At 45.4% G+C, this 26,188-nt stretch overlaps 1 protein-coding gene across 1 annotated transcript in view; it reads right to left on the bottom strand.

The window, feature by feature from the left end:
• Positions 1-26,188, bottom strand: part of fstl1b (follistatin-like 1b) — a 97,211-nt gene that overhangs the window by 55,556 nt on the left and 15,467 nt on the right. Inside the window, exons 3-5 of the mRNA XM_084315162.1 lie at positions 14,284-14,385; positions 12,866-12,995; positions 347-379 (exon numbers count right to left, since the gene is read on the bottom strand). Of these exons, the coding sequence (XP_084171288.1) occupies positions 347-379; positions 12,866-12,995; positions 14,284-14,385 (265 nt within the window). The remainder of the gene's footprint in view (positions 1-346; positions 380-12,865; positions 12,996-14,283; positions 14,386-26,188) is intronic.

Raw genomic sequence — 26,188 nt, 5'->3', positions numbered from 1 at the left:
ACACAGTTACACACCGTAACACACATACACTGTGACATACACTTCAATAAGCAGACATTGACTGACACAGATGCATGCACGCACGCACACACACACACACACACACACACACACACACACACGTACACAAAGGCATACACACACACACACACACACACACACACACACCTACACACACACACACACACACACACACACACACACACACACACACACACACACACACACACACACACACACACACACACACACACACACACACACACACACACACACACACACACACACACACACACACACACACACACACACACACACACACACACACACACACAATTTCTCTCACCTGGACTGGCCGCTGCCTGCTCTGCTTTCTTCTCTACAGGTGATAAAGAAGGGGGATACAGAAGGAGGTAGAGAGAGAGAGAGACAGAGAGAGATAGATAGAGAGAGGGGGGAGGGAGATGAGACAGAGAATCCATTTATTAAATCCATCCATTTAAACTGTTTCAAGTTAAGTTGAACTGAACTGTAAACACTATAGTGAAGGCATTGGCTCCACCTGAGGATAAAGTCATGGTTTCAATGTTTTTTTTTTTTTTTATCTACTTTTTCTCCCATTTTCTATTTTTCTCCCATCCCAATTTCGTATCGTCCAATTCTACCCTCCCCCGTCTCAAACGCTGTTTCATGCCTCCCACAAGCCGGCTGTAATGTGGACGAAGCCATACATTGTACGAGTCCCCTCCGATACCCGAGGTAGCAGCCGTTGCATCTTTTCACCTGTACAGCGCGATCTCTCAGCGTCAGGGGTCTGCGCTTTGGAGGGACGCCGCCCCCCGTCGCTTCCTGATTCTACTGCGCAGGCGCTCCAACCGACCTGTAGGAGTCGCTGTCCACAACGTCCGATCCCCACCCACCAGCTTCCCACCCCCTAATACTGCCAAATGTATTTGTATGAACGACCAGCAAAGCTGAATGCAATGCGGAGAGCTGGCCTCGAACCCAGCGTCTCCTGCATTGGTGGTGAGCGCCTTGCCCACTGCACCACCTAGCCGCCCTGGTTTCAATGGTTTTTAACACATTTTAAAACGCTTTGGTTATTCAGTCTCAAACTGTTACTGGACCCAGAGATAGCACATTACAACCGCCACACATTGCTAGTCAAGCCTAGTTAAACCGGACCTGGTCGGTTCGGTCGGTCGGTCGGTCGGTCGGTCGGTCGGTCGGTCGGTCGGTCGGTCGGTCGGTCGGTCAGTCAGTCAGTCAGTCAGTCAGTCAGTCAGTCAGTCAGTCAGTCAGTCAGTCAGTCAGTCAGTCAGTCAGTCAGTCAGTCAGTCAGTCAGTCAGTCAGTCAGTCAGTCAGTCAGTCAGTCAGTCAGTCAGTCAGTCAGTCAGTCAGTCAGTCAGTCAGTCAGTCAGTCAGTCAGTCAGTCAGTCAGTCAGTCAGTCAGTCAGTCAGTCAGTCAGTCAGTCAGTCAGTCAGTCAGTCAGTCAGTCAGTCAGTCAGTCAGTCAGTCAGTCAGTCAGTCAGTCAGTCAGTCAGTCAGTCAGTCAGTCAGTCAGTCAGTCAGTCAGTCAGTCAGTCAGTCAGTCAGTCAGTCAGTCAGGGAAACACACAGAAGACTGCAACGACAGTTTCAACAGTAGTTCAACTCTATTTAACTGTAACTGTCCAAAGTCCTCCGTACTGTATGTAATAACATGGCAGGACATAAATCAACGCTCAGACCAGCCGAGGTACAGAGAGGCGGCTGGCGGCCCAAGTTCACTACAGATAACACCAACTTTCACTAATAGATAAGGGGGGGTAATTAATCAGAGGGCTAGGATAAGGTTTTCAATGCAGAGAGAGAGAGAGAGAGAGAGAGAGAGAGAGAGAGAGAGAGAGAGAGAGAGACAGAGACAGACAGAGAGAAAGAGAGAGAGAGAGAGAGAGAGAGAGAGAGAGAGAGAGAGAGAGAGAGAGAGAGAGAGAGAGAGAGAGAGAGAGAGAGAGAGAGAGAGAGAGAGAGAAAGAGACACTGACTGACTGAGATAAGCAGGTATAAAAACTCTTTCATCCCCATCAGTGAAACTGTAGTTACGGTATGGTTCTATCCTTCAGTGTGTGGTTATGGTATGGTTATATCCTTCAGTGTGTGGTTATGGTATGGTTATATCCTTCAGTGTGTGGTTATGGTATGGTTATATCCTTCAGTGTGTGGTTATGGTATGGTTCTATCCTTCAGTGTGTGGTTATTGTAACTGAGGGGTACAATTCCCTGACTGTATTGTTAGATATGATATTTAATACCACTACCTCATGTACTTTAACTTCTGGCCACCCAGTACAAGATATAAGTATGATGAACACTTTCCCACCTGATGAAACGAACCAACACAAATGTACCAAATCGAATATTTAATACAGCAAAAGGTGTATACAACATTCACTTAATTACATTTATGATTTGAAATATTGAATATGCACTTTTATGGCAAATGAGTATTCGTAGGTAAATCAACATTGAATGTCCAATCTCTGGTTGCGCAGGGAGTAAGTATACAACCTGGAATATTTAGGAAACGATAGCGATGGTACTTAAATGATTATAGCTGGATACACTAAGGGGGGGGGGGGGGGGTCCCGCTGGTTGTAAGACAGTAGGAGGGGGGGGTTAGAGAAGCCGCTGGCGGTATCCCATCTGGCCGACGGTGTCTTGGGAGAATCCAAAGTCTTGGACACGGTGCCCACAGAACCTCGGGCCGCAGATGAATACAGCTGGACCCTCTGTGGAACGGTATCTGCCGGTCCACAACGGAGAGACGTGGTGCGACCTCACGTGTAGAGCGCCGCCTCACCTGGAGTCCTCTCCGGGGGGTAATTCCAACACTCGGCAGTGTTGGCCTTTATCCATGGAATAATCAAAGCACACAAAGCATAATCCAAGAGCCGTGGAAGGCTCGCCGTCGTCTGGGTAGAGTAATCCAATATACAGGTCCAGTCGCTCTTGACCCGGAGCTCCTCGGATGCAATCACCACTAGGGGTCTGACCAGCCTGGTTAAGCGTCCAGATAACGTCAGGAACGATGGGGGTACTGATAACTGTAGGACTCTAACCGAACGATGCACCATACATAAATAGACTATTATTAGCTTAATAGAATACGTCCAACTCGACGGTATGGTGCCAAACTATGACCATTCAACTATTAATCTACACGATATCTCAATGCCTATTCTGGGCCAAGTAGGCCTTACTACACCGCACGTGCGTCGTGGGGAGGCTTTTGCGTCTGTCACTCTGTTGGAGGGTAAAGAACTGGACTAAAAGAAAGTTCTACTTTACGAGCGCCATATATATATGCGCTATGAACAAATAGTACCATTCGTATTTCGCCCGGCATATTACTGCGCGGAACCGGGGGTTGCCTCGACATGTTAGGCGGCACGATTGAACTTGGACCTAGGGGTATGGCAACCTGGCGCCAGGTTCTCGTCCAATGGTAGAATGAAACTATTATGGGCTGTTTAGTAGAAACGGGGATATTCAATGCATATTGTACAAGGAATATACAGGGGATATCAAACGATATACAAATACAACTAAATATATATATAAATAAATATACATATTCGGTTTAATCTGATCCTTCACAACAGCCGCCCCCTAATTAGTCCCACCTAATTAGCTAAGCAGAGACAGATTAACCGCACTGTCCACCACTCAAGGTCCGCTGTAAGGGTCAGTCAACTCACAAAGTCATAGGGTCATGGTCATCATCGATAGTATCTGGGAGTCGGGGCAGTTCTATGAGCCTCGCCACGGGACGTGTGTAGGTGCGCCCTTGGACAAGTACTTCAGCTGCTCGGACCTTGCCATCGGCACCGGTGATCACTTTGCTTACGCGGCCAGCCGGCCACATAGCTCTGGGGAGTGACTGGTCAATAATCATGACGACTGTTCCTTCTGTCAAATTGTCTCTCTCCTTTACCCACTTCTGGCGGGTCTGTAGAGACGGTAGGTAGTGAAGTAGGAAGCTGCTCCAAAACTTGTCAGCTAGTACTTGGCTGTACCTCCACATTCTTCGGCCGTTCGCTTCTTCGGGCCTGTACATTGTCTGGGGTAGCGCGGGGTCCAGCCTAGGGATGGGAATCGAAAACCGGTTCCCAACGCTAATTGGCCGATGCCTGGAACCGTGTGGCTCCCGTGACTTTCGATTCCCTTATCGCTGCCTACAGTTGCGCAATAATGTTAGCCGTTAGCATGTAGCCATGGCAGACTCTATTTGATTCCTTAATGGCTCGAAATTGCCTGGGTTTTGGTAATATGCTCCCGAAATGCTCCTGCTGTTTGGCTACTTCTATGTGCAGTGAAAACTACTTGAATGCTTTAGAACCTAGTCATTGATTTAGATCAGGCTGAGCTAAAATTAGCCGCGGAGCTAACGTGAGCTAACGCTATTTAATCAAGCTCACAAAGAGAGATAAACAGCTGACAGCGGATAGTACAGGTACAAATACAATAAAACAGCAGGTGGGGGCTGTTGTGTAAACCTTGTACTCTTTAGTTCACATATAATGAGAGACGGAATGTTTGTTTACAAGACTGTAAGCCAGGAAGTACAGTGGTGCAACATACAAATGTGTCCGTGTAGCAACACAAGCCAATACCTTATAGGACAGGGGCCCGGGGAGCTCTCTCTCTCTGTGTGTGCGTGTGTGTGTGTGTGTGTGTGTGTGTGTGTGTGTGTGTGTGTGTGTGTGAGAGAGAGAGTGTGTGAGTGAGAGACAGAAGTCAGAGGAATAACAACCTGTTATTCAATAGATTAAATTAGTTTAAGAATAAAAAAATAAATACATTTTAAGAGAATCTCAAATACATTATTTTATTTAAGTGTAGGCTATAGTTAATGTTTTATTTTTTACAGTTTTTGTATTTTTCTGACATGGGGGCTCAACAATAAATGACAATCAGAAATGTCAAGTTGCATGTTATTCTAACCAGCTTAGACCCCTACGCTCTGCATCTTCTGGCCGCCTCAGACCTACTCCTATCCGAGCTCCGGGAGGGTCATCAAAGAGAAGTCGCCTATTCTCAGTCCTTGCCCCACAATGGTGGAATGAACTACCCACCCCAGTTAGGACAGCCGAAACCCATCCAATCTTTCGCCGTCGACTAAAGACGCACTTCTTCAACCATTATCTGAATAAAAAAAAATATATCTAACCCTAACTAACCGTACTGTCATGCACTTGTCCTAATAAACTAACCTACACTTTAGCACTCAACACTTTGATGAACATTGTTGCTCAGCTGATAGAGTTGTGCCCTTCCTGATGGCTTGTCGTACAGAACTTGTAAGTCGCTTTGGATAAAAGCGTCAGCTAAATGACTAAATGTAGTTCTGTTGCATTTTCAATTTATTTATTTAAATTATAAATTGATCAGGTATCGATAAGGGAACCGATAAAGAATCGAATCGATAAGCAGAATCGATAATGGAATCGTATCGATAAAATCCTATCAATTCCCATCCCTAGTCCAGCCGCCCCATTAGGAGTGTGTTGGATGTGACTGGGTCGACATCTGCTACATCACTGGAGACGTAACCGAGGGGCTTGGAGTTCAATACTCCCTCGATCTCCGTGAGGACTGTCATTAGGACTTCCTCTGCCACAGTCTGGGCTCCGAGTACGGCATACAGGGCTGTCTTTATAGAACGTACTTCTCGTTCCCAGGTTCCACCGAAGTGGGGTGCGTTCGGGGGATTAAACTGGAAGTCAATCTGGGCTGGAGCGAGGTGGGTCTTAAGTTCTGGGCCCATAGCTTGGAAGCTCTCTCTCAGCTCTCTTTCTCCGCCTTTGAAGTTGGTCCCGTGATCAGACAACAATGTAGACGGTTTTCCTTTCCGTGATATGAATCTCCGGAAGGCCATAAGGAATGAGTCTGTGCTCATGGTCGGAAGGAGCTCGATATGTATCGCTCTGGTGGTCATGCATTTGAATACAATACCCCACCGCTTCTCGGTGCCTCTTCCTCTCTTTATATACAACGGGCCAAAACAGTCCATGCCTGTGGAGTGGAATGGCTTGTCGCCGATTCGGAGGCGACAGGGGGGTAGGTCAGCCATCCGTGGTATGCTGGGCTGCGCGCGCCACTTACGGCAGTCTAGACAGGTTCGCTGGAAGCGCCGTACTGCTTCTCTCCCTTGCAATATCCAATACCGACGTCTGATCTCCGCGAAGACTCTCTCTGCTCCTGCGTGGTGCACATCCTCGTCGTATTTCTTTATGATCAGCTCTGTGACCTTGTGTCGGCTGTTCAAGACGATCGGGTGCTTAATGTCATCTGGTAGATCGGGGGCTCTCCGCAGGCGACCACCCACTCTGATGAGATTATGTGCGTCACTCTCTGGTGCCAGGTGAATCAGTCTGCTGTCTGATGGGACGGGGTTTCCTCCCTGTAGACAGTCTAGCTCATCGGGGAACGAGTCTCTCTGGGCTCGTTGTAGTAGAAGAAGTTCTGCTTCTTCGTAGTCAGCTGCTGACATGTCAGTGGTGGACTGAATCTCTGGGTGGTGCCGCAGGAATGTTCTTTGTTGCGCATTCTCTAGGGTAATGCAATCATCTATGTTGGGGTCTGTGGAGGCGACAGTGCTCAGTCCACAGAACATAGGCTTCTTGTTCTCAGCCTCCTCGTTACTTGCTTCCCTCGGGGTGGGCGTAGGCCAATCTCCTTCCGGGAGCTGGAGGAATGCTGGTCCGTCACTGTAGATGTTGCGACGGGTTAGGTCATCCAGGGACATTCCCCGGGTGATGACGTCAGCTGGGTTGTGTTTGGTATCCACATATCTCCAGCTTGCTTCTTCTGTTAATTCTTGAATCTCGGTGACTCTGACTCCCACGAAGACTTTGTATCTGCATGAATCAGACTTAATCCATGCGAGTACTGTCGTGGAATCTGACCACAAGATTGTTCCATGCACCGGAATGGTGAGTTCACGTTGGATTAACGTGGCTAGATGCGCTCCTGCGAGGGCTGCGCAGAGCTCTAGACGTGGGATAGATTGTTGCTTACGTGGGGCTATTCTTGAGCGGGCCAGTATGAAAGCAGTGTGTATCTCTCCTCCCATCTCTTGGGCACGCAAATAGGCAACAGATCCGTAGGCTACTTCGGAGGCGTCGCTGAAGACGTGTAGCTCAATCTCGCATGTCTCTGGCCTCACTGTGGATGGGAAGTAGCTGCGGCGTATATTGACACCTGGGAGTGAGCGGAGTTCCATCTCCCACTCTCTCCATGTTGAGGCAAGGTGTGCGGGTATTGGGTCGTCCCAGCCCTGGTCCTTGTCCCATAGTGCTCGTACAATCATCTTTGCCCTGGTGGTGTAAGGTAGAATACATCCCAACGGGTCATATTGTCTGGCGAGTGTTCTGTACACACTCCGTCTGGTGGTCGGTATCGCCGCCGACCTTCCTTGCTCTGGAGCCAAGGGTTTGTGTCTATAGTGGAGCGAGTCTGTTTTGAAGCGCCAGACTAATCCTAGTGTCATTTCTTGGGCTTCTCCTGGGATTGTCGCCATCCAGGTCTCGCTGCTGGCAGCCTTGTCTGCGGAGGAGAGGCTGCGCAATACGTGCGGGTCACTGCTGGCCCACTGCCTGAGATCAAAGCCTCCTTTGATTAGGGAGGCGCGTAACTTGATTAGGAGAGCCTCGGCTTCTTCTTGAGTCGAGACGCTTTGTAGACAGTTGTCCACGTAGAAACTGTTCTTCACACTGTGTTGGACCTCTTCATCTGCTGCTGGGTCCTCTGCGACCTCTGGGTTGAGGTTGCGCAATGCTGGGGGGTCGCTGCTGGCCCGCTGCCGGAGATCAAAGCCGTCTTTGATCAGGGAGGCGCGGAGCAGCGCACGGCGTCGCCAGTCAATTTTCTTCTCGGCAGGCTGCAGGAGTGTGGTGTCTCCTTCTTCCACTCTGGAGTGGAGGCAGCTGGTGGCTGCTGTTCGGTTGAGAGATTTAGCAAGGGGGCCTTGGAGGGTCCACCCTAGGCGGGTCTCGACTGCTGCAGGACAGCCTCGGGGGCCTGTATGGACCCGGTCAATCGGGACTATGAGTTCTGCATGGTCGGAGCCTATCAACAGGGTCGGGGTAGCGCCGTCTATGAGCGGGATAGGTAATTGGCGCAGGTGCACATATTTATCCATCAACTTGGTGACAGGGTAGGTGTACTGCGATAGTCCTATTTCTTGGCTGGTGAAAGCATTTGTGATCTTGTACCGTCGCTCTGGCTGCCCGTTGGCTGCGATAGTGAAGGAGACATTCTCGCCCTTTACCGTCTTTAAATCTCTTCTTATTGTCCGAATCGTCATTTCGTTCTTGCTCCCCCGCAGTCCCAGCTGGGTCGCAGCGGAGGCGAGCAGAAGGGTCTTCTCTGACCCATCATCAAGGACGGCGTAAGTGTCCATGACTTTATCCTGGTAGCTCAATGTCACACGGACTACCTTTAAGAGCACTTGAGCTCCGTTGCTGCTGGCGGGATCAATGTACATGACACTTGCCTTGGTGCCGCTCCGTGGTGCAGGTATAGGCCGTCTTCCGTTACTATCGTGTAGTATATCTAGATGGGCTCCATCGCACCGGCTGCACCTTTTCTTTAGGCGGCATTCGGCTGCCATGTGGGGCCGCGCACATCGATAACAGCGCCGGTTGGACTTTATCCATTGGCTCACTTCTTCTGCATTCATCTTTGTGAATGAGTCACATTGTGACAGCCAGTGTTCTTTCTCACAGTAGGGACACGCTATCTTCCACTTCTCCTTTCTCGAGGGGGTGCTGTGACTCTTACTGCTCGGTACTGACTCTGATTGGTGCATGACAGTCACCGATCTTCTTCCATCACTTATTCTCCTGGGTCCCTCTCTGGAGCTTGGCGTGCTCCGCCCGAAGGTGTCCAGTCGTAAGCTGCTGACCTCTCTCGCCAGGAAGTCGGCCAGATCAAGGAGGGATGGCTCGGGGCCGTCGGGATCTCGGTAGTCCCTCTGCCGCCGAAAGCGCTCCTGTCTTGCGGGTGGCAGCTTCTCCAAAATCCTCTCAACGTTAGAGTTGGCGTACAGCTCATGCCTGCCCTTCTCCCGTTGAGCTCCCAGCATCCCCACCAGGGACTGCACTTTGATTGACAGGTCGTCTAGTGAGCGATTGTCTGTGGCTGGGGGTAGGCGGTCAATATGCCTTATCTCCTGGATTACGTAATCCCATATACGTCCATATCTTTGATCCAGCGCTGCAAGGGCCGCTGTGTATGGGGTCGAGGAGGTAGCATAGGCTAGCGCTATATTGTGCGCTCGCGGTACTTTCAGGTGCTTCAATAATATTGCATACTTGTGGCGTTCATCAGCGACCTCCACCATCATTGTCTCTAAGCACATCCGGAGCTCCGTGTACTGTGCTCGACTCTCATAGGCGAAGTCTGGGAATGACGGCGTGGCGTTGTATGACGCCGTGGATGGCTGATACATCGGCGAGCGTTGGGGGAGAGACCTCCTGGGCGAGTCCCCTCTTGCGCCTCGCTGTGGGCTGGTACTGGCAGGGTACCATGGCCCGCTGGTCCAGGTACTGTTCCTCTGGGCTGGTCGTGCGTCGTGCTCACCCGTGAATAGAGTCGGGGGTCTGTAGCGCAGCGCCGCGGGGGTATAGCCTGGACTGTATGGGACCTCCTGGTCCGGTGGAGTACTGTGCTGTCGTCGGGCTTGGTTCTCCTCTTCTCCCTCTTCTTCTTCTATCAAATCTTCCAGATCCTGTAATCGTTTATTTAGCTTCTCCGCAGTGTAGGCCGCTCCTTCCTTGTAGCTGGGTCTCGCTTGGACCGGTATGGGAAGGGGATCTGCGGGGGGTCTAGACTCGGTCTGTTGGTCAAGTTCAGGGTCGCTTGCTCGTTGCGGTGACGCTGCTCTTGACTGTTGTCTCGACGAGTTCCTTGAGCCCCTGGCGGAGGGAGAGGGAGTTGTCCTTTTGATCAGCTGCTCTATTAGTTGCGCTTGTAGTCTGTCGCGCTCTGCGTCTCTTTGGGCACCGGCAGCGGCGCGCTGGGCGTCGGCGGCGGCGCGCTCTGTTTCTCTTTGGGCACCGGCAGCGGCGCGCTGGGCGTCGGCCCGGTCTCTTGCCATATTCTCTTCCATCTGGAAGCGTCTCATCTCCAGACTTGTGCGCTGTTCTTCGCTCCGTTGCTGTGCTTGGAGGTGTTCGCGCTCGCTGGTCGCCTGTGCTTGGAGACGTTCGCGCTCGCTAAGCGTCTGTGCTTGGAGCCGATCGCGTTCGGTAGAGGCTGTCAGGCTGACGAGGAACGCCTGTTGTAGTGTCCTCTCCGCTTCGCTGGGGGAAGGTGGTAGTGGAGGTGAGCCGCTCCTGCGTGAACCGCTCCTGGGGGTACTCGTTGGGGAGTCCTGGAGCTCTAGTTCCTCGGTGCTCTCCTCCTCTTCTTCCGTGCAGAGTTCTCTCTCTGTAGGGTTGTCTTCCTCCCGGGGGTTGTCGGGGACTACTTCTTGAGTAGTGGCGGGGGGTAAAGGCATGTCAATTCCCTCCTGGTCCCCACCGTGAGCTTGGTCAGTTACATTAGGACCTACTAGGGCCTCTGTGGTCGGGGAAACCTGGTCGTTAAGGTCAGACATAATTTTACTTTCTACTTTTACCACGTTTACCGTTTGTCGAAGGCTAGGTAGTTGACTGACAGTGTAAGCCTCTAAGTACTGAGGTGTCTGTCGTCTGCGCCGCGGGCGTTCTAGGTTAGGAGGATCGTTTCGTGGAGTGTTCATCATAGGCCATTTCGATATTAATAACACTATATTAATATTACACTAGTTACCCTCCGGCTCGAAGGACCAATTTTAACTGAGGGGTACAATTCCCTGACTGTATTGTTAGATATGATATTTAATACCACTACCTCATGTACTTTAACTTCTGGCCACCCAGTACAAGATATAAGTATGATGAACACTTTCCCACCTGATGAAACGAACCAACACAAATGTACCAAATCGAATATTTAATACAGCAAAAGGTGTATACAACATTCACTTAATTACATTTATGATTTGAAATATTGAATATGCACTTTTATGGCAAATGAGTATTCGTAGGTAAATCAACATTGAATGTCCAATCTCTGGTTGCGCAGGGAGTAAGTATACAACCTGGAATATTTAGGAAACGATAGCGATGGTACTTAAATGATTATAGCTGGATACACTAAGGGGGGGGGGGGGGGGTCCCGCTGGTTGTAAGACAGTAGGAGGGGGGGGTTAGAGAAGCCGCTGGCGGTATCCCATCTGGCCGACGGTGTCTTGGGAGAATCCAAAGTCTTGGACACGGTGCCCACAGAACCTCGGGCCGCAGACGAATACAGCTGGACCCTCTGTGGAACGGTATCTGCCGGTCCACAACGGAGAGACGTGGTGCGACCTCACGTGTAGAGCGCCGCCTCACCTGGAGTCCTCTCCGGGGGGTAATTCCAACACTCGGCAGTGTTGGCCTTTATCCATGGAATAATCAAAGCACACAAAGCATAATCCAAGAGCCGTGGAAGGCTCGCCGTCGTCTGGGTAGAGTAATCCAATATACAGGTCCAGTCGCTCTTGACCCGGAGCTCCTCGGATGCAATCACCACTAGGGGTCTGACCAGCCTGGTTAAGCGTCCAGATAACGTCAGGAACGATGGGGGTACTGATAACTGTAGGACTCTAACCGAACGATGCACCATACATAAATAGACTATTATTAGCTTAATAGAATACGTCCAACTCGACGGTATGGTGCCAAACTATGACAATTCAACTATTAATCTACACGATATCTCAATGCCTATTCTGGGCCAAGTAGGCCTTACTGCACCACACGTGCGTCGTGGGGAGGCTTTTGCGTCTGTCACTCTGTTGGAGGGTAAAGAACTGGACTAAAAGAAAGTTCTACTTTACGAGCGCCATATATATATGCGCTATGAACAAATAGTACCACACGTATTTCGCCCGGCATATTACTGCGCGGAACCGGGGGCTGCCTCGACATGTTAGGCGGCACGATTGAACTTGGACCTAGGGGTATGGCAACCTGGCGCCAGGTTCTCGTCCAATGGTAGAATGAAACTATTATGGGCTGTTTAGTAGAAACGGGGATATTCAATGCATATTGTACAAGGAATATACAGGGGATATCAAACGATATACAAATACAACTAAATATATATATATAAATAAATATACATATTCGGTTTAATCTGATCCTTCACAACAGTTATGGTATGGTTATATCCTTCAGTGTGTGGTTATGGTATGGTTATATCCTTCAGTGTGTGGTTATGGTATGGTTCTATCCTTCAGTGTGTGGTTATGGTATGGTTCTTAAACTTCTTATCCTTCAGTGTGTGGTTGTGGTATGGTTATATCCTTCAGTGTGTGGTTGTGGTATGGTTCTTATCCTTCAGTGTGTGGTTATGGTATGGTTCTTATCCTTCAGTGTGTGGTTATGGTATGGTTCTTATCCTTCAGTGTGTGGTTATGGTATGGTTCTTATCCTTCAGTGTGTGGTTATGGTATGGTTCTTATCCTTCAGTGTGTGGTTATGGTATGGTTCTTATCCTTCAGTGTGTGGTTATGGTATGGTTCTTATCCTTCAGTGTGTGGTTATGGTATGGTTCTTATCCTTCAGTGTGTGGTTATGGTATGGTTCTTATCCTTCAGTGTGTGGTTATGGTATGGTTCTTATCCTTCAGTGTGTGGTTATGGTGTGGTTCTTATCCTTCAGTGTGTGGTTATGGTGTGGTTCTATCATTCAGTGTGTGGTTATGGTATGGTTCTTATCCTTCAGTGTGGTCCAATCTAAGGCTCCTACCCAGACAGTGTCCATCATGGGACACCTGGATCTTCAGGCCGGTCAGACAGGCGTCTCTGTGGAGCTCACAGTGGTTCCTGTACGTCTTGGCATTACTACCACACACTGAGCGCTTGTGGGGCTTACAGCTCTGGAGAGAGAGAGAGAGAGGGAGAGGGAGGGAGGGAGAGGGGGGAGAGGGAGAGGGAGGGAGGGAGGGAGAGGGGGGGAGGGAGGGGAGAGAGAGAGAGAGAGAGAGAGAGAGAGAGAGAGAGAGAGAGAGAGAGAGAGAGAGAGAGAGAGAGAGAGGAGGGAGGGAGAGGGGGGAGAGGGAGAGGGAGGGAGGGAGGGAGAGGGGGGGAGGGAGGGGGAGAGAGAGAGAGAGAGAGGGAGGGAGGGAGGGAGGGAGGGAGGGAGGGAGGGAGGGAGGGAGGGAGAGGGATGGGGGGAGAGGGAGAGGGATGGGGGGAGAGGGAGAGGGATGGAGGGACAATAAAATAGACATAGAATGAGCCTAAAATAATAGACAGAATAAAAACCAGTGCTTCTGACATGGCATTGATCCATTGTTCTATTGAAGCACATTACCACCATCCTCTCGCTAAACAACTTGTAGACCACAGTGCCCACAAGTAGCTGTTTTATTAATAATATAATAAGCCGCGCGCCTCGGTAATAATAATAAGCCGCGTTTTTCTTCCTTCTTCCCAAGATGCACAGATATATATATAGATAGATAGATAGATAGATAGATAGATAGATAGATAGATAGATAGATAGATAGATAGATAGATAGATAGATAGATAGATAGATAGATAGATAGATAGATAAGATGCAGTGTGCTTGTTTTGCAGTGGTAATAATAATCACTTCCTATATTTGGTTCGCGTTTGGTTCGATGAAGCCGAACCGAGACCTACGTTTTCAGGCGGACTAGAGTTCGCCTGCTTGGTCCGCGGACCGAGTTCGACGCGCATTCACACAGACCCGAAAAACCGGACTATCGAATTCTGGTCCGAAAGTCCGGACCAAACAGCCCCTGTGTGAAAGCGACCTTAGTCATTTAGCTGACGCTTTTATCCAAAGCGACTTACAAGTTCTGTACGACAAGACAGCAAGAAGGGTACAACTCTATCAGCTGAGTAACAATGTTTATCAAAGTGTTGCGTGTTACAGTGTAGGTTAGTCAGGGTTAGATTTTTTTTTATTTATTTTTTTATTATTATCATTTCAGATAATGGTTGAAGAAGTGAGTCTTTAGTCGACAGCGAAATATTGGACGGGATTCGACTGTCCTAACTGGGGTGGGTAGTTCATTCCACCATTGTGGGGCAAGGACTGAGAATAGGCGGCTTCTCTTTGATACTCACACAGTTTAAAACCCTAGTGTCTCTCCCCTGTTAGATGCTCACACAGTTTAAACGCTCAGATAACTCACCTCTATACAGAGACAACTGGGCTCTCCCTTCTCCGTGACGGAACACTCCCTGCCCGCTCCGCAGAACACGTTGGCACAGACCTTGCTCTTACTCTGGACCTCCTGAAAGACAAGAAACAATACTGTGGAAATACACCACAGCCACTGGTGTCGTGGTACAATGTCTGTAGTTGTTTTAACTAGGGCTGAACAATTAATCAAAGTTTTATCGAAAAGCAGACACAATTATTTGTGTCAAAATGTCATTCTAAATGTATTGTAGAGATGTTCCTACAAATCATACTCTAAACTCAAGAAAACATCTTTGTTTGGTATGAATTCCTGCAAACATCACACCGTGATAATTTTTATGTTTGAGAATAATGACACAAAAATGATTAATATTATATATATTTTTCTTTTACAATAGAGTATAATAACATGTATGTGAAAAACACATTTTCATATAACACTATTCCTCTTCCTATAGCCTATTCATTGTATATTGAAAATGTACTGTATCACTATGTGAACTCCACCTGATTTTCTAGGACTGCACCTACAGGCTTCTCCCACAGGGGGGCTCTGTTACACAGTTAACAGGCTCGTTAAAGAGAGGTGTTGGTCATTGTGTTCAGTAGTGTATGGGGTAGTTGAGAAGGAGTCAAGTTAGACCGCGCTCTCAGTATCTAACACTGGGTGCTGAAATCCCAAACATTATGAAGGACCAGCACTCTCAGATTTTAATTTTTTTTAATTTAATGGCAGCCTATAATACAGACATGTTTCGGAACGTGTTCCTTCTTCAGTGTAATAGGCTAGCAGTGATAGCTTGTAAAAATGGGAGCTATATACCCATAGATATCTATAGAACACTAGATAGCTTAAGGCGGAGTCACCAGCGTCACTGAACCGCCGCCATCTTGCTCCAGTCAGCCTTGAGTGAGAGTGAGTGAGCTGCACAGACAAAAATACTCATAACTCGCTGAAATGTTGACGGATTTACAAACGGGTTGGTTTGCTATAAACATCAAAGATGTAGTTATGATACTGCATACGTATAAAAAAAATTGTTAAAGATGTTTTTTTTTTACAAACCGCTTGAATCATAGCCAGGTTAATAATGCTTTTAATAAACCAAACCGTTTGTAAATCCATCAATATTTCAGCGAGTTATGAGTATTTTTGTCTGTGCAGCTCACTCACTCTCACTCAAGGCTGACTGGAGCCAGATGGCGGCGGTTCAGTGATGTCGCTCTCCATTGGCCGGCAGCGCGGGCAAGCTATCTAGTGTTCTATATATATCTATGTATATACCATGAGGGCAGGAAGTGACATCATAGAGGTGAGCTTGGGAATGCCAGTCAACTTTGACCTCCAGAGTAAGGACTTGATAATGTAGCATGTTGAAAACAAATATATACCAGAAACTAAAATATAGCAAACACCAAATTCTATGAGCAAAGAAAAACAACAACATTGCTCATAGAATTTGGTGTTTGCTATATTTTAGTTTCTGGTATATATTTGTTTTCAACATGCTACATTATCAAGTCCTTACTCTGGAGGTCAAAGTTGACTGGCATTCCCAAGCTCACCTCTATGATGTCACTTCCTGCCCTCATGGTATATAGCTCCCATTTTTACAAGCTATCACTGCTAGCCTATTACACTGAAGAAGGAACACGTTCCGAAACATGTCTGTATTATAGGCTGCCATTAAATTAAAAAAAATTAAAATCTGAGAGTGCTGGTCCGGCCTTCGCCTTTTTCTTCATAATGTTTGGGATTTCAACACCCAGTGTCAGATACTGAGAGCGCGGTCTAACTTGACTTTGATACATAGCTACTTTGGTAGCTTAGAGACCTGCAGCTCCAGAGTTTACAGTTCACCCTGTCCCTAGTGGATATACATCAGCTTTCGTAGCTACAACGATGGAGTCACGAGTCCCATTCTTGCCTGAAGCAGAGAGAGACTCGTATCCTACTCCATGGCGTGACCCTTACTAACTACTGGCAGGACGCCATCATCCAGAGGGGCCTGCTTATCGGCAAGACACCGAGCGGCATAAGAGATGCTGGAGACGAGGAGACGAACGGGACTGTCTACACCAGTGGTCACCAACCCGTCGATCTTGATCGACTGGTCGATCTTTGAGACTGTCCCTGTAGATCTTTCCATGAAAAAAAAAAAAAAAAAAAAAAAAAAAAAAAAAAAAAATTTTTATAGATCTTACCCTGAGAGTCCACATTACAGTTCTACCTTTGTTTTGATGTGAAAAGTGATGCTGCACTTAGCACTGACTGAGAAAGTACACATACAGTTCTACTTTTGTTTTGATGTGAAAATGATGCTGCACTTAGCACTGACTGCACTTAGCACTGACTGCACTTAGCACTGACTGAGAAAGTACACATTACAGTTCTACTTTTGTTTTGATGTGAAAAGTGATGCTGCAATTAGCACTGACTGAGAAAGTAAACATTACAGTTCTACTTTATAAAATGCTAATTGTAAATATGTTTGTCAATGTTAATAATATGAGAAAGTCCACATTACAGTTCTACTTTTGTTTTGATGTGAAAAGTGATGCTGCATAAGATGACTGCAATTAGCACTGACTGAGAAAGTACATAATAGTTCTACTTTGACGTTTTAATGTTGGACCAAAGCATTGCATGTAATTAGAATACAGGCAAATAAAAGTCATTTAGTTTAAAGTACAATCTTGGCTGTCTTTTTCTCTCAACGCTTCAATAGGTAGATCTTTCCTTCACCAAAAAAAAAAAAAGGTGATCTTGGGCTTAAAAAGGTTGGTGACCACTGGTCTACACACTTGGTGCCCCCTGCACTCCCGCAGGCCTATTTGGCAGCCCAGAGACCGACCTAAGAAGGAGATGTCTCCGCTGTGCTCCCTCCGTAGAAGATGTTTCCAGACGGCCCTCTTCCACCACGGAGGAGTATGCAAGAAAAGTTCATCGGTCCCGGAGATTTACACCATTACTGACATTGCAAGTGTACATTTGAGTGATTAGCTCCACTTTGTCCTCTCTTAAGGGTGTACCGTATCTCTCTATTTCTCCTAATGCATTCTTATTGTTTAAGGGACTTGTTAATCTACAATGCCCTGTAGAGGGGGAGACAGGTTACTATATTCATTTGATTAATGGCATCGTACCAAAGGGAATGAATGAAAAAAGTTGTGATCCTGTTTCCTACAAGTGACTTTTATTACTTTTATTATCATGAGTATATTATCATTACTATTATTTTACAAATGGTGAAGGGTTTCCTTTCTGTTGTTGTTTTTATTTGCTCATAGAATTTGGTGTTTGCTATATTTTATTTTCTGGTATATATTTGTTTTCAACATGCTACATTATCAAGTCCTTACTCTGGAGGTCAAAGTTGACTGGCATTCCCAAGCTCACCTCTATGATGTCACTTCCTGCCCTCATGGTATATAGCTCCCATTTTTACAAGCTATCACTTCTAGCCTATTACACTGAAGAAGGAACACGTTCTGAAACATGTCTGTATTATAGGCTGCCATTAAATACAATTTTTTTTTAAATCTGAGAGTGCTGGTCCGGCCTTCGCCTTTTTCTTTGTAGTTTAGAAGGAGTAGTGTAGTAGGAATAGCAGGGACGGACGTTTATCTTTAATTTGTAGGCAGTGGGAATGGTTGAGGTTAGGGATAGGTATATAAACAACTTTTTAGGTGAAAATTATGACTTGGCAGCTTGGCAAAAAAGTGTTGATTCCCATTAAAACGTCCTTCCGGGCTATGGGATCTAGAGATTAAAGATTAGAGGCAGGATCATACTGTGATCACATCCTCCAATAGAATTCAACAATAATCTGGCTGATAGGCATAATATTGTAGGAATGACACCAGTTTAAGTACCAGAGGTGATTCACGAGAAGTGATCTGATCCATGACTTTTACTGAACAGTACTTTAGACCATTAGCATGGGGTCATTGTACAACAATGTGTTGTTGTTTTGATTTCTGATATGTTACACATGGCTCTTTTTCGATTTTAACCTGGTCTGGCTCCAATACTATGAGACAACTCTAGCGGTAATTCAACAGTATATAGGCTTTACCACAGCCAGGGAATAACAGACCACTGACTTTACCACAACCAGGGAATAACAGACCACTGACTTTACCACAGCCAGGGAATAACAGACCACTGACTTTACCACAACCAGGGAATAACAGACTGTTGACTTTACCACAACCAGTGAATAACAGACCACTGACTTTACCACAACCAAGGAATAACAGACTGTTGACTTTACCACAACCAGGGAATAACAGAACACTGACTTTACCACAACCAAGGAATAACAGACTGTTGACTTTACCACAACCAGGGAATAACAGACCACTGACTTTACCACAACCAGTGAATAACAGACTGTTGACTTTACCACAACCAAGGAATAACAGACTGTTGACTTTACCACAACCAGTGAATAACAGACTGTTGACTTTACCACAACCAGGGAATAACAGACTGTTGACTTTACCACAACCAGGGAATAACAGACTGTTGACTTTACCACAACCAGGGAATAACAGACCGTTGACTTTACCACAACCAGGGAATAACAGACCGTTGACTTTACCACAACCAGTGAATAACAGACTGTTGACTTTACCACAACCAGGGAATAACAGACTGTTGACTTTACCACAACCAGGGAATAACAGACTGTTGACTTTACCACAACCAGGGAATAACAGACTGTTGACTTTACCACAACCAGTGAATAACAGACTGTTGACTTTACCACAACCAGGGAATAACAGACCACTGACTTTACCACAACCAGGGAATAACATACCACTGACTTTACCACAACCAGGGAATAACAGACCACTGACTTTACCACAACCAGTGATTAACAGACTGTTGACTTTACCACAACCAGTGAATAACAGAACGTTGACTTTACCACAACCAGTGAATAACAGACTGTTGACTTTACCACAACCAGTGAATAACAGACCACTGACTTTACCACAACCAGTGAATAACAGACTGTTGACTTTACCACAACCAGTGAATAACAGACCACTGACTTTACCACAACCAGTGAATAACAGGCCGTTGACTTTACCACAACCAGTGAATAACAGACTGTTGACTTTACCACAACCAGTGAATAACAGACCACTGACTTTACCACAACCAAGGAATAACAGACCACTGACTTTACCACAACCAGGGAATAACAGACTGTTGACTTTACCACAACCAGGGAATAACAGACTGTTGACTTTACCACAACCAGGGAATAACAGACTGTTGACTTTACCACAACCAGTGAATAACAGACTGTTGACTTTACCACAACCAGGGAATAACAGACTGTTGACTTTACCACAACCAGGGAATAACAGACTGTTGACTTTACCACAACCAGGGAATAACAGACCACTGACTTTACCACAACCAGTGAATAACAGACTGTTGACTTTACCACAACCAGTGAATAACAGACTGTTGACTTTACCACAACCAGGGAATAACAGACCACTGACTTTACCACAACCAGGGAATAACAGACCACTGACTTTACCACAACCAGGGAATAACAGGCTGTTGACTTTACCACAACCAGGGAATAACAGGCTGTTGACTTTACCACAACCAGGGAATAACAGACCACTGACTTTACCACAACCAGTGAATAACAGACTGTTGACTTTACCACAACCAGGGAATAACAGGCTGTTGACTTTACCACAACCAGGGAATAACAGGCTGTTGACTTTACCACAACCAGGGAATAACAGACCACTGACTTTACCACAACCAGTGAATAACAGACCACTGACTTTACCACAACCAGGGAATAACAGACCACTGACTTTACCACAACCAGGGAATAACATACCACTGACTTTACCACAACCAGGGAATAACAGACCACTGACTTTACCACAACCAGTGATTAACAGAACGTTGACTTTACCACAACCAGTGAATAACAGACTGTTGACTTTACCACAACCAGTGAATAACAGAACGTTGACTTTACCACAACCAGTGAATAACAGACTGTTGACTTTACCACAACCAGTGAATAACAGACCACTGACTTTACCACAACCAGGGAATAACATACCACTGACTTTACCACAACCAGGGAATAACAGACTGTTGACTTTACCACAACCAGTGAATAACAGAACGTTGACTTTACCACAACCAGTGAATAACAGACTGTTGACTTTACCACAACCAGTGAATAACAGACTGTTGACTTTACCACAACCAAGGAATAACAGACCACTGACTTTACCACAACCAGTGAATAACAGACTGTTGACTTTACCACAACCAGTGAATAACAGACTGTTGACTTTACCACAACCAAGGAATAACAGACTGTTGACTTTACCACAACCAGGGAATAACAGACCACTGACTTTACCACAACCAGTGAATAACAGACTGTTGACTTTACCACAACCAGTGAATAACAGACTGTTGACTTTACCACAACCAGTGAATAACAGACCACTGACTTTACCACAACCAGGGAATAACAGACTGTTGACTTTACCACAACCAGTGAATAACAGACTGTTGACTTTACCACAACCAAGGAATAACAGACCACTGACTTTACCACAACCAGGGAATAACAGACTGTTGACTTTACCACAACCAAGGAATAACAGACTGTTGACTTTACCACAACCAGGGAATAACAGACTGTTGACTTTACCACAACCAGGGAATAACAGACCACTGACTTTACCACAACCAGGGAATAACAGACCACTGACTTTACCACAACCAGGGAATAACATACCACTGACTTTACCACAACCAGGGAATAACAGACCGTTGACTTTACCACAACCAGGGAATAACAGACCACTGACTTTACCACAACCAGGGAATAACAGACCACTGACTTTACCACAACCAGGGAATAACAGACTGCTGACTTTACCACAACCAGGGAATAACAGACCACTGACTTTACCACAACCAGTGAATAACAGACCGTTGACTTTACCACAACCAGTGAATAACAGACCACTGACTTTACCACAACCAGTGAATAACAGACCGTTGACTTTACCACAACCAGTGAATAACAGACCACTGACTTTACCACAACCAGTGATTAACAGACCACTGACTTTACCACAACCAGTGAATAACAGACCACTGACTTTACCACAACCAAGGAATAACAGACTGTTGACTTTACCACAACCAGTGAATAACAGACCACTGACTTTACCACAACCAGTGAATAACAGACCACTGACTTTACCACAACCAGTGAATAACAGACCACTGACTTTACCACAACCAGTGATTAACAGACCACTGACTTTACCACAACCAAGGAATAACAGACCACTGACTTTACCACAACCAGTGAATAACAGACCACTGACTTTACCACAACCAGGGAATAACAGACTGTTGACTTTACCACAGCCAGGGAATAACAGACCACTGACTTTACCACAACCAGTGAATAACAGACCACTGACTTTACCACAACCAGGGAATAACAGACTGTTGACTTTACCACAACCAAGGAATAACAGACTGTTGACTTTACCACAACCAGGGAATAACAGACTGTTGACTTTACCACAACCAGGGAATAACAGACCACTGACTTTACCACAACCAGGGAATAACAGACCACTGACTTTACCACAACCAGGGAATAACATACCACTGACTTTACCACAACCAGGGAATAACATACCACTGACTTTACCACAACCAGGGAATAACAGACCACTGACTTTACCACAACCAGGGAATAACAGACTGCTGACTTTACCACAACCAGGGAATAACAGACCACTGACTTTACCACAACCAGTGAATAACAGACCGTTGACTTTACCACAACCAGTGAATAACAGACCACTGACTTTACCACAACCAGTGAATAACAGACCGTTGACTTTACCACAACCAGTGAATAACAGACCACTGACTTTACCACAACCAAGGAATAACAGACTGTTGACTTTACCACAACCAGTGAATAACAGACCACTGACTTTACCACAACCAGTGAATAACAGACCACTGACTTTACCACAACCAGTGAATAACAGACCACTGACTTTACCACAACCAGTGATTAACAGACCACTGACTTTACCACAACCAAGGAATAACAGACTGTTGACTTTACCACAGCCAGGGAATAACAGACCACTGACTTTACCACAACCAGTGAATAACAGACCACTGACTTTACCACAACCAGGGAATAACAGACCACTGACTTTACCACAACCAGTGAATAACAGACCACTGACTTTACCACAACCAGGGAATAACAGATGATATAACGTCAACATGGAACCTCATCAATCAGTTTTTCATAAATGTAGGATTTTCTTTAGCTAAGAATATTAATGATTCTGGTGAGACATGAATTAGAGGTACATATTCCTTACTTTGGAATTTTGAGCCACCCACTGCTAAAGCAGTGCAGCGTATTATATTGTTATTATATTGTTTATATATTTATATTTGTTAATTATATTGTTTACACAGTTTTTGTCTTGAATTTTTATATTCAGATACAATTTGAATGCCTATATTTATGTCTTTCTTCTATTACCCTGCCCATACCTGTACCCCCCTCCCCCATGCAGCTATGCCGCCGTAATTTCCCCAAGGGATCAATAAAGCCAATATCTTATCTTATCTTATTATTCTGAAGTTAAAGGTTTCTGCTGAGGGACATGGTGGAATTAGAAGGAGCTCGATAAAACACATGGTTAACCCTTTCACTGCCACACTACCAAAATGGTTAACCCTTTCACTGCGACAATACAGAATGTTAACCCTTTCACTGCCACGTGATAAAGGGTAACCGTCTGTAGTGTGGTAGAAAGGTTAACCTTCTGTAGTGTGGTAGTGAGAGGTTAACCTTATGTAGTGTGGTAGTGAAAAGGTTAATTCAGTCATTGATCCTCTTACCCATAGTTTTCCTTATCTTTACAAAGGTGTTGTGCCACATGACCTTAAAGCTAAAGTTATACCTCTTTACAAATCAGGTGACATCATCATCCTAAACACCATACTTTCCACAGCCAACAACTTTTCCTTGACTAAAAACACACCTCTTAAAACAATATCTGAAATATAAAAAATTAAATAAGAAAATAACCTTCTTACGGTCTTTTACTATTATGTACCCTACTACTATGCTACTATACTTATACTACTACCTATCATACTAATTAGGGTGGCATCGATATATCGGTCGGGTATCGGTATCGGCCGATAAGTGCCTTGTTGACTGCCATCGGCCCATCGGCCGATAAGCTCGAATGTGCCGATGGCAATTTGTGTCTCGTCAATCTGGTCCACACGTTCAAACTTTGAAAAAAGTTTCAGTCAAGCGACGTGCACAACCCCGCCCCCACACACACACGCTACTGCATCAAAGTTACTTATGATTAACAAAGGCATTCGTTTGTGGCATTAACGTTATATAGTTACACGTTCAATAACATCAGCATATTATTTACCCGACCATAGCGAGCATTACTCATTCATATCTCTCACTTCCTTCCTTTGAATTGTACCCATTCTGCAATCTGTTAATAAAGTTTTCAATCAGACAAATGTATAGAAAAGCTTTTATTATAACATTAGTTGCAGTAAAATCATTATGCCTCGTTTAGTACTCCTGCGGAGCGCTGGTAGTCTATTCGTGGGCCACGGGGAGCTAACTTGGGCCGCGGGGAGGTAAGTTGTGGTTCGCTCGCGTGTGTAAATCAATGGCGGACTTCCCGGAAGTAAAAAACGAATAAGCGCTTGCCGATTGGTGGTAAGAACAGCAGGAGGTGGGTGCAAGCGGTGTGACGTATTGGCAGAATCGACTGTCAATCAAAATTGTTCTGTTGTACCTGAATGAATGAATGAATGAATGAATGAATGAATGAATGAATGAATGAATGAATGAATGAATGAATGAATGACAACTTTATTTAACAGATTGCAGAATGGGTACAATGCAGTACGGCTCAATACACAACAATTGTTAAGGGGATGCAGACTAGAGAAAGACGTTTGTCTTGTTTACATCAGGGGTCCCCCATTTTCAATTCATAGTGAAATACGAACCTGACACGACACATGCATTGCAAACTCAGATTATGGAGATATTACTGGAGAATCATGGAGCTTTGTTTGAGAGAGAGTACAGTGAGTGTTGTCTCAACTCTTGAAAACTTACTTCATAACTTAATCTTTTAGAAATCGTCTTTAGTCGTCAAGTTAGTCTGTTAGTCTGGTTATAAAAGCCAGTGGGTATTGTAAGACTCAGACTTCAGCAATAATCATGAGCATTATAAAATATATAAAAAACACACATGCATGATGGAATACCATAAACATATTTCTTGATGTTTCCTTTTTAAGTTAGTAAAGAGGCCTGGGCCCTCAATTCATCACGTGTCTTACGCACAGATTTGTGCTTACCCTGTGCGTACGATCATTTCTAAGCAAAGAGTGGGATTCATCAATTTCAACTTGAACTTGACTCTGGGCTTACGTGTACGCACAGGTCAGAGCACACTTAGCTGACGCCCAATGGTAGAATATATTATTACAACAAGGAAATGAGCTTCTGTGCATAATAACACTGGCATGTTCTGTATGAACCGTAATTCATTATAGTTCATTGTAAAATAGCAACAGTAGTGTAATTATGGTCAAAACCCTATAAATAGCATTTGGAATAATAGATCTTTCTCTCAGAATGAATGCTAGCATGGTTTATATAGCGTTATCGGAATATACGGGGTGTAGGCTTACTGACTGAGCTGCGCTCCGCGTAGCTTGATTGATTGATTGATTGAAAACGTTTATTAACAGATTGCAGAATGGGTACAGTACAGTACAGCTCAGTACATACAATTGTTAAGGGGATGCAGACCAGAGAAAGACTTTCGTCTTGTTTACATCAGTGGTCCCCCATTTTCAACTCATCATAAATCATAAAGCTCAACTCGTTATTATTTTGCGCACAGACCGCAGAAACACGGGAACGTTTTTGATTATATTTAAAAGGCTTTACGTTAAACGAAACAAGTGGAATTTTCGAGAGCTGTAAGCAGAATACAAGTCCCCCTTTTTACTGTATAAGAAAGAATAGAAAACGCATTGCAATGACACCAGATAGTGGACAGACTATGTATATGATGGGATTCAAGTTCGCGTTTATGTTGATCATAGGCATGCTGTCAGAGTATGATATCTTAATCAAACATTCTAGAACATTTGTCGTCACAGATCATGTCCTAATAGAACATAGGCTATGGCATGGTCCATCGTGATATTGTGTGGACTGTTATTACTGTACCGGTACCACCCATTGTGACAACAGCCTTGTGAGTCCCGCACACAAACATGATGGAATTCAAGTTCATGTATTGAAAGGCAGGCTACATCATACATGCAGTGAGATTCATTGTTCTTGTATATGCTCTCGTATTATTGTTTATATAGGCTACCCAATACTGACATCAAAATAGATTGTAGTATGCCTCTAGAAATCATATGCAGCAGGTAGAAAATTGACGGGAGATCCATCGCGATTTGGAATAAAAATTAGGAGAACTTTAATCCCTGGGTATTAATCAAACAACACGGGAAAAGGCAGTCATATTCCAGCGCGGTCTTTATTAGTGTTTGCGCTGCCCAGGCAGCAATGGTTAATAGATATCATATCCGACATCACCGTTCTCATAACACGCTTCCCTCGGCTTAGTCCATTTTTCCACATTTCATGGGGGTATACCATTACCGTATATGGTTAATCGGGGCGGTTCTGGTATGCAAATACTTAAAACAGTGCACAAGCTCAAACGTAGGATCAAAGTCATATTCATCATGA

The sequence above is a fragment of the Notolepis coatsorum genome (assembly GCF_963971535.1).
Source record: "Notolepis coatsorum genome assembly, chromosome: 5".
Taxonomy (NCBI): domain Eukaryota; kingdom Metazoa; phylum Chordata; class Actinopteri; order Aulopiformes; family Paralepididae; genus Notolepis; species Notolepis coatsorum.
The sequence above is the reverse complement of the archived record's forward strand: the minus strand, read 5'-3'. Positions and strand labels throughout refer to the sequence as shown.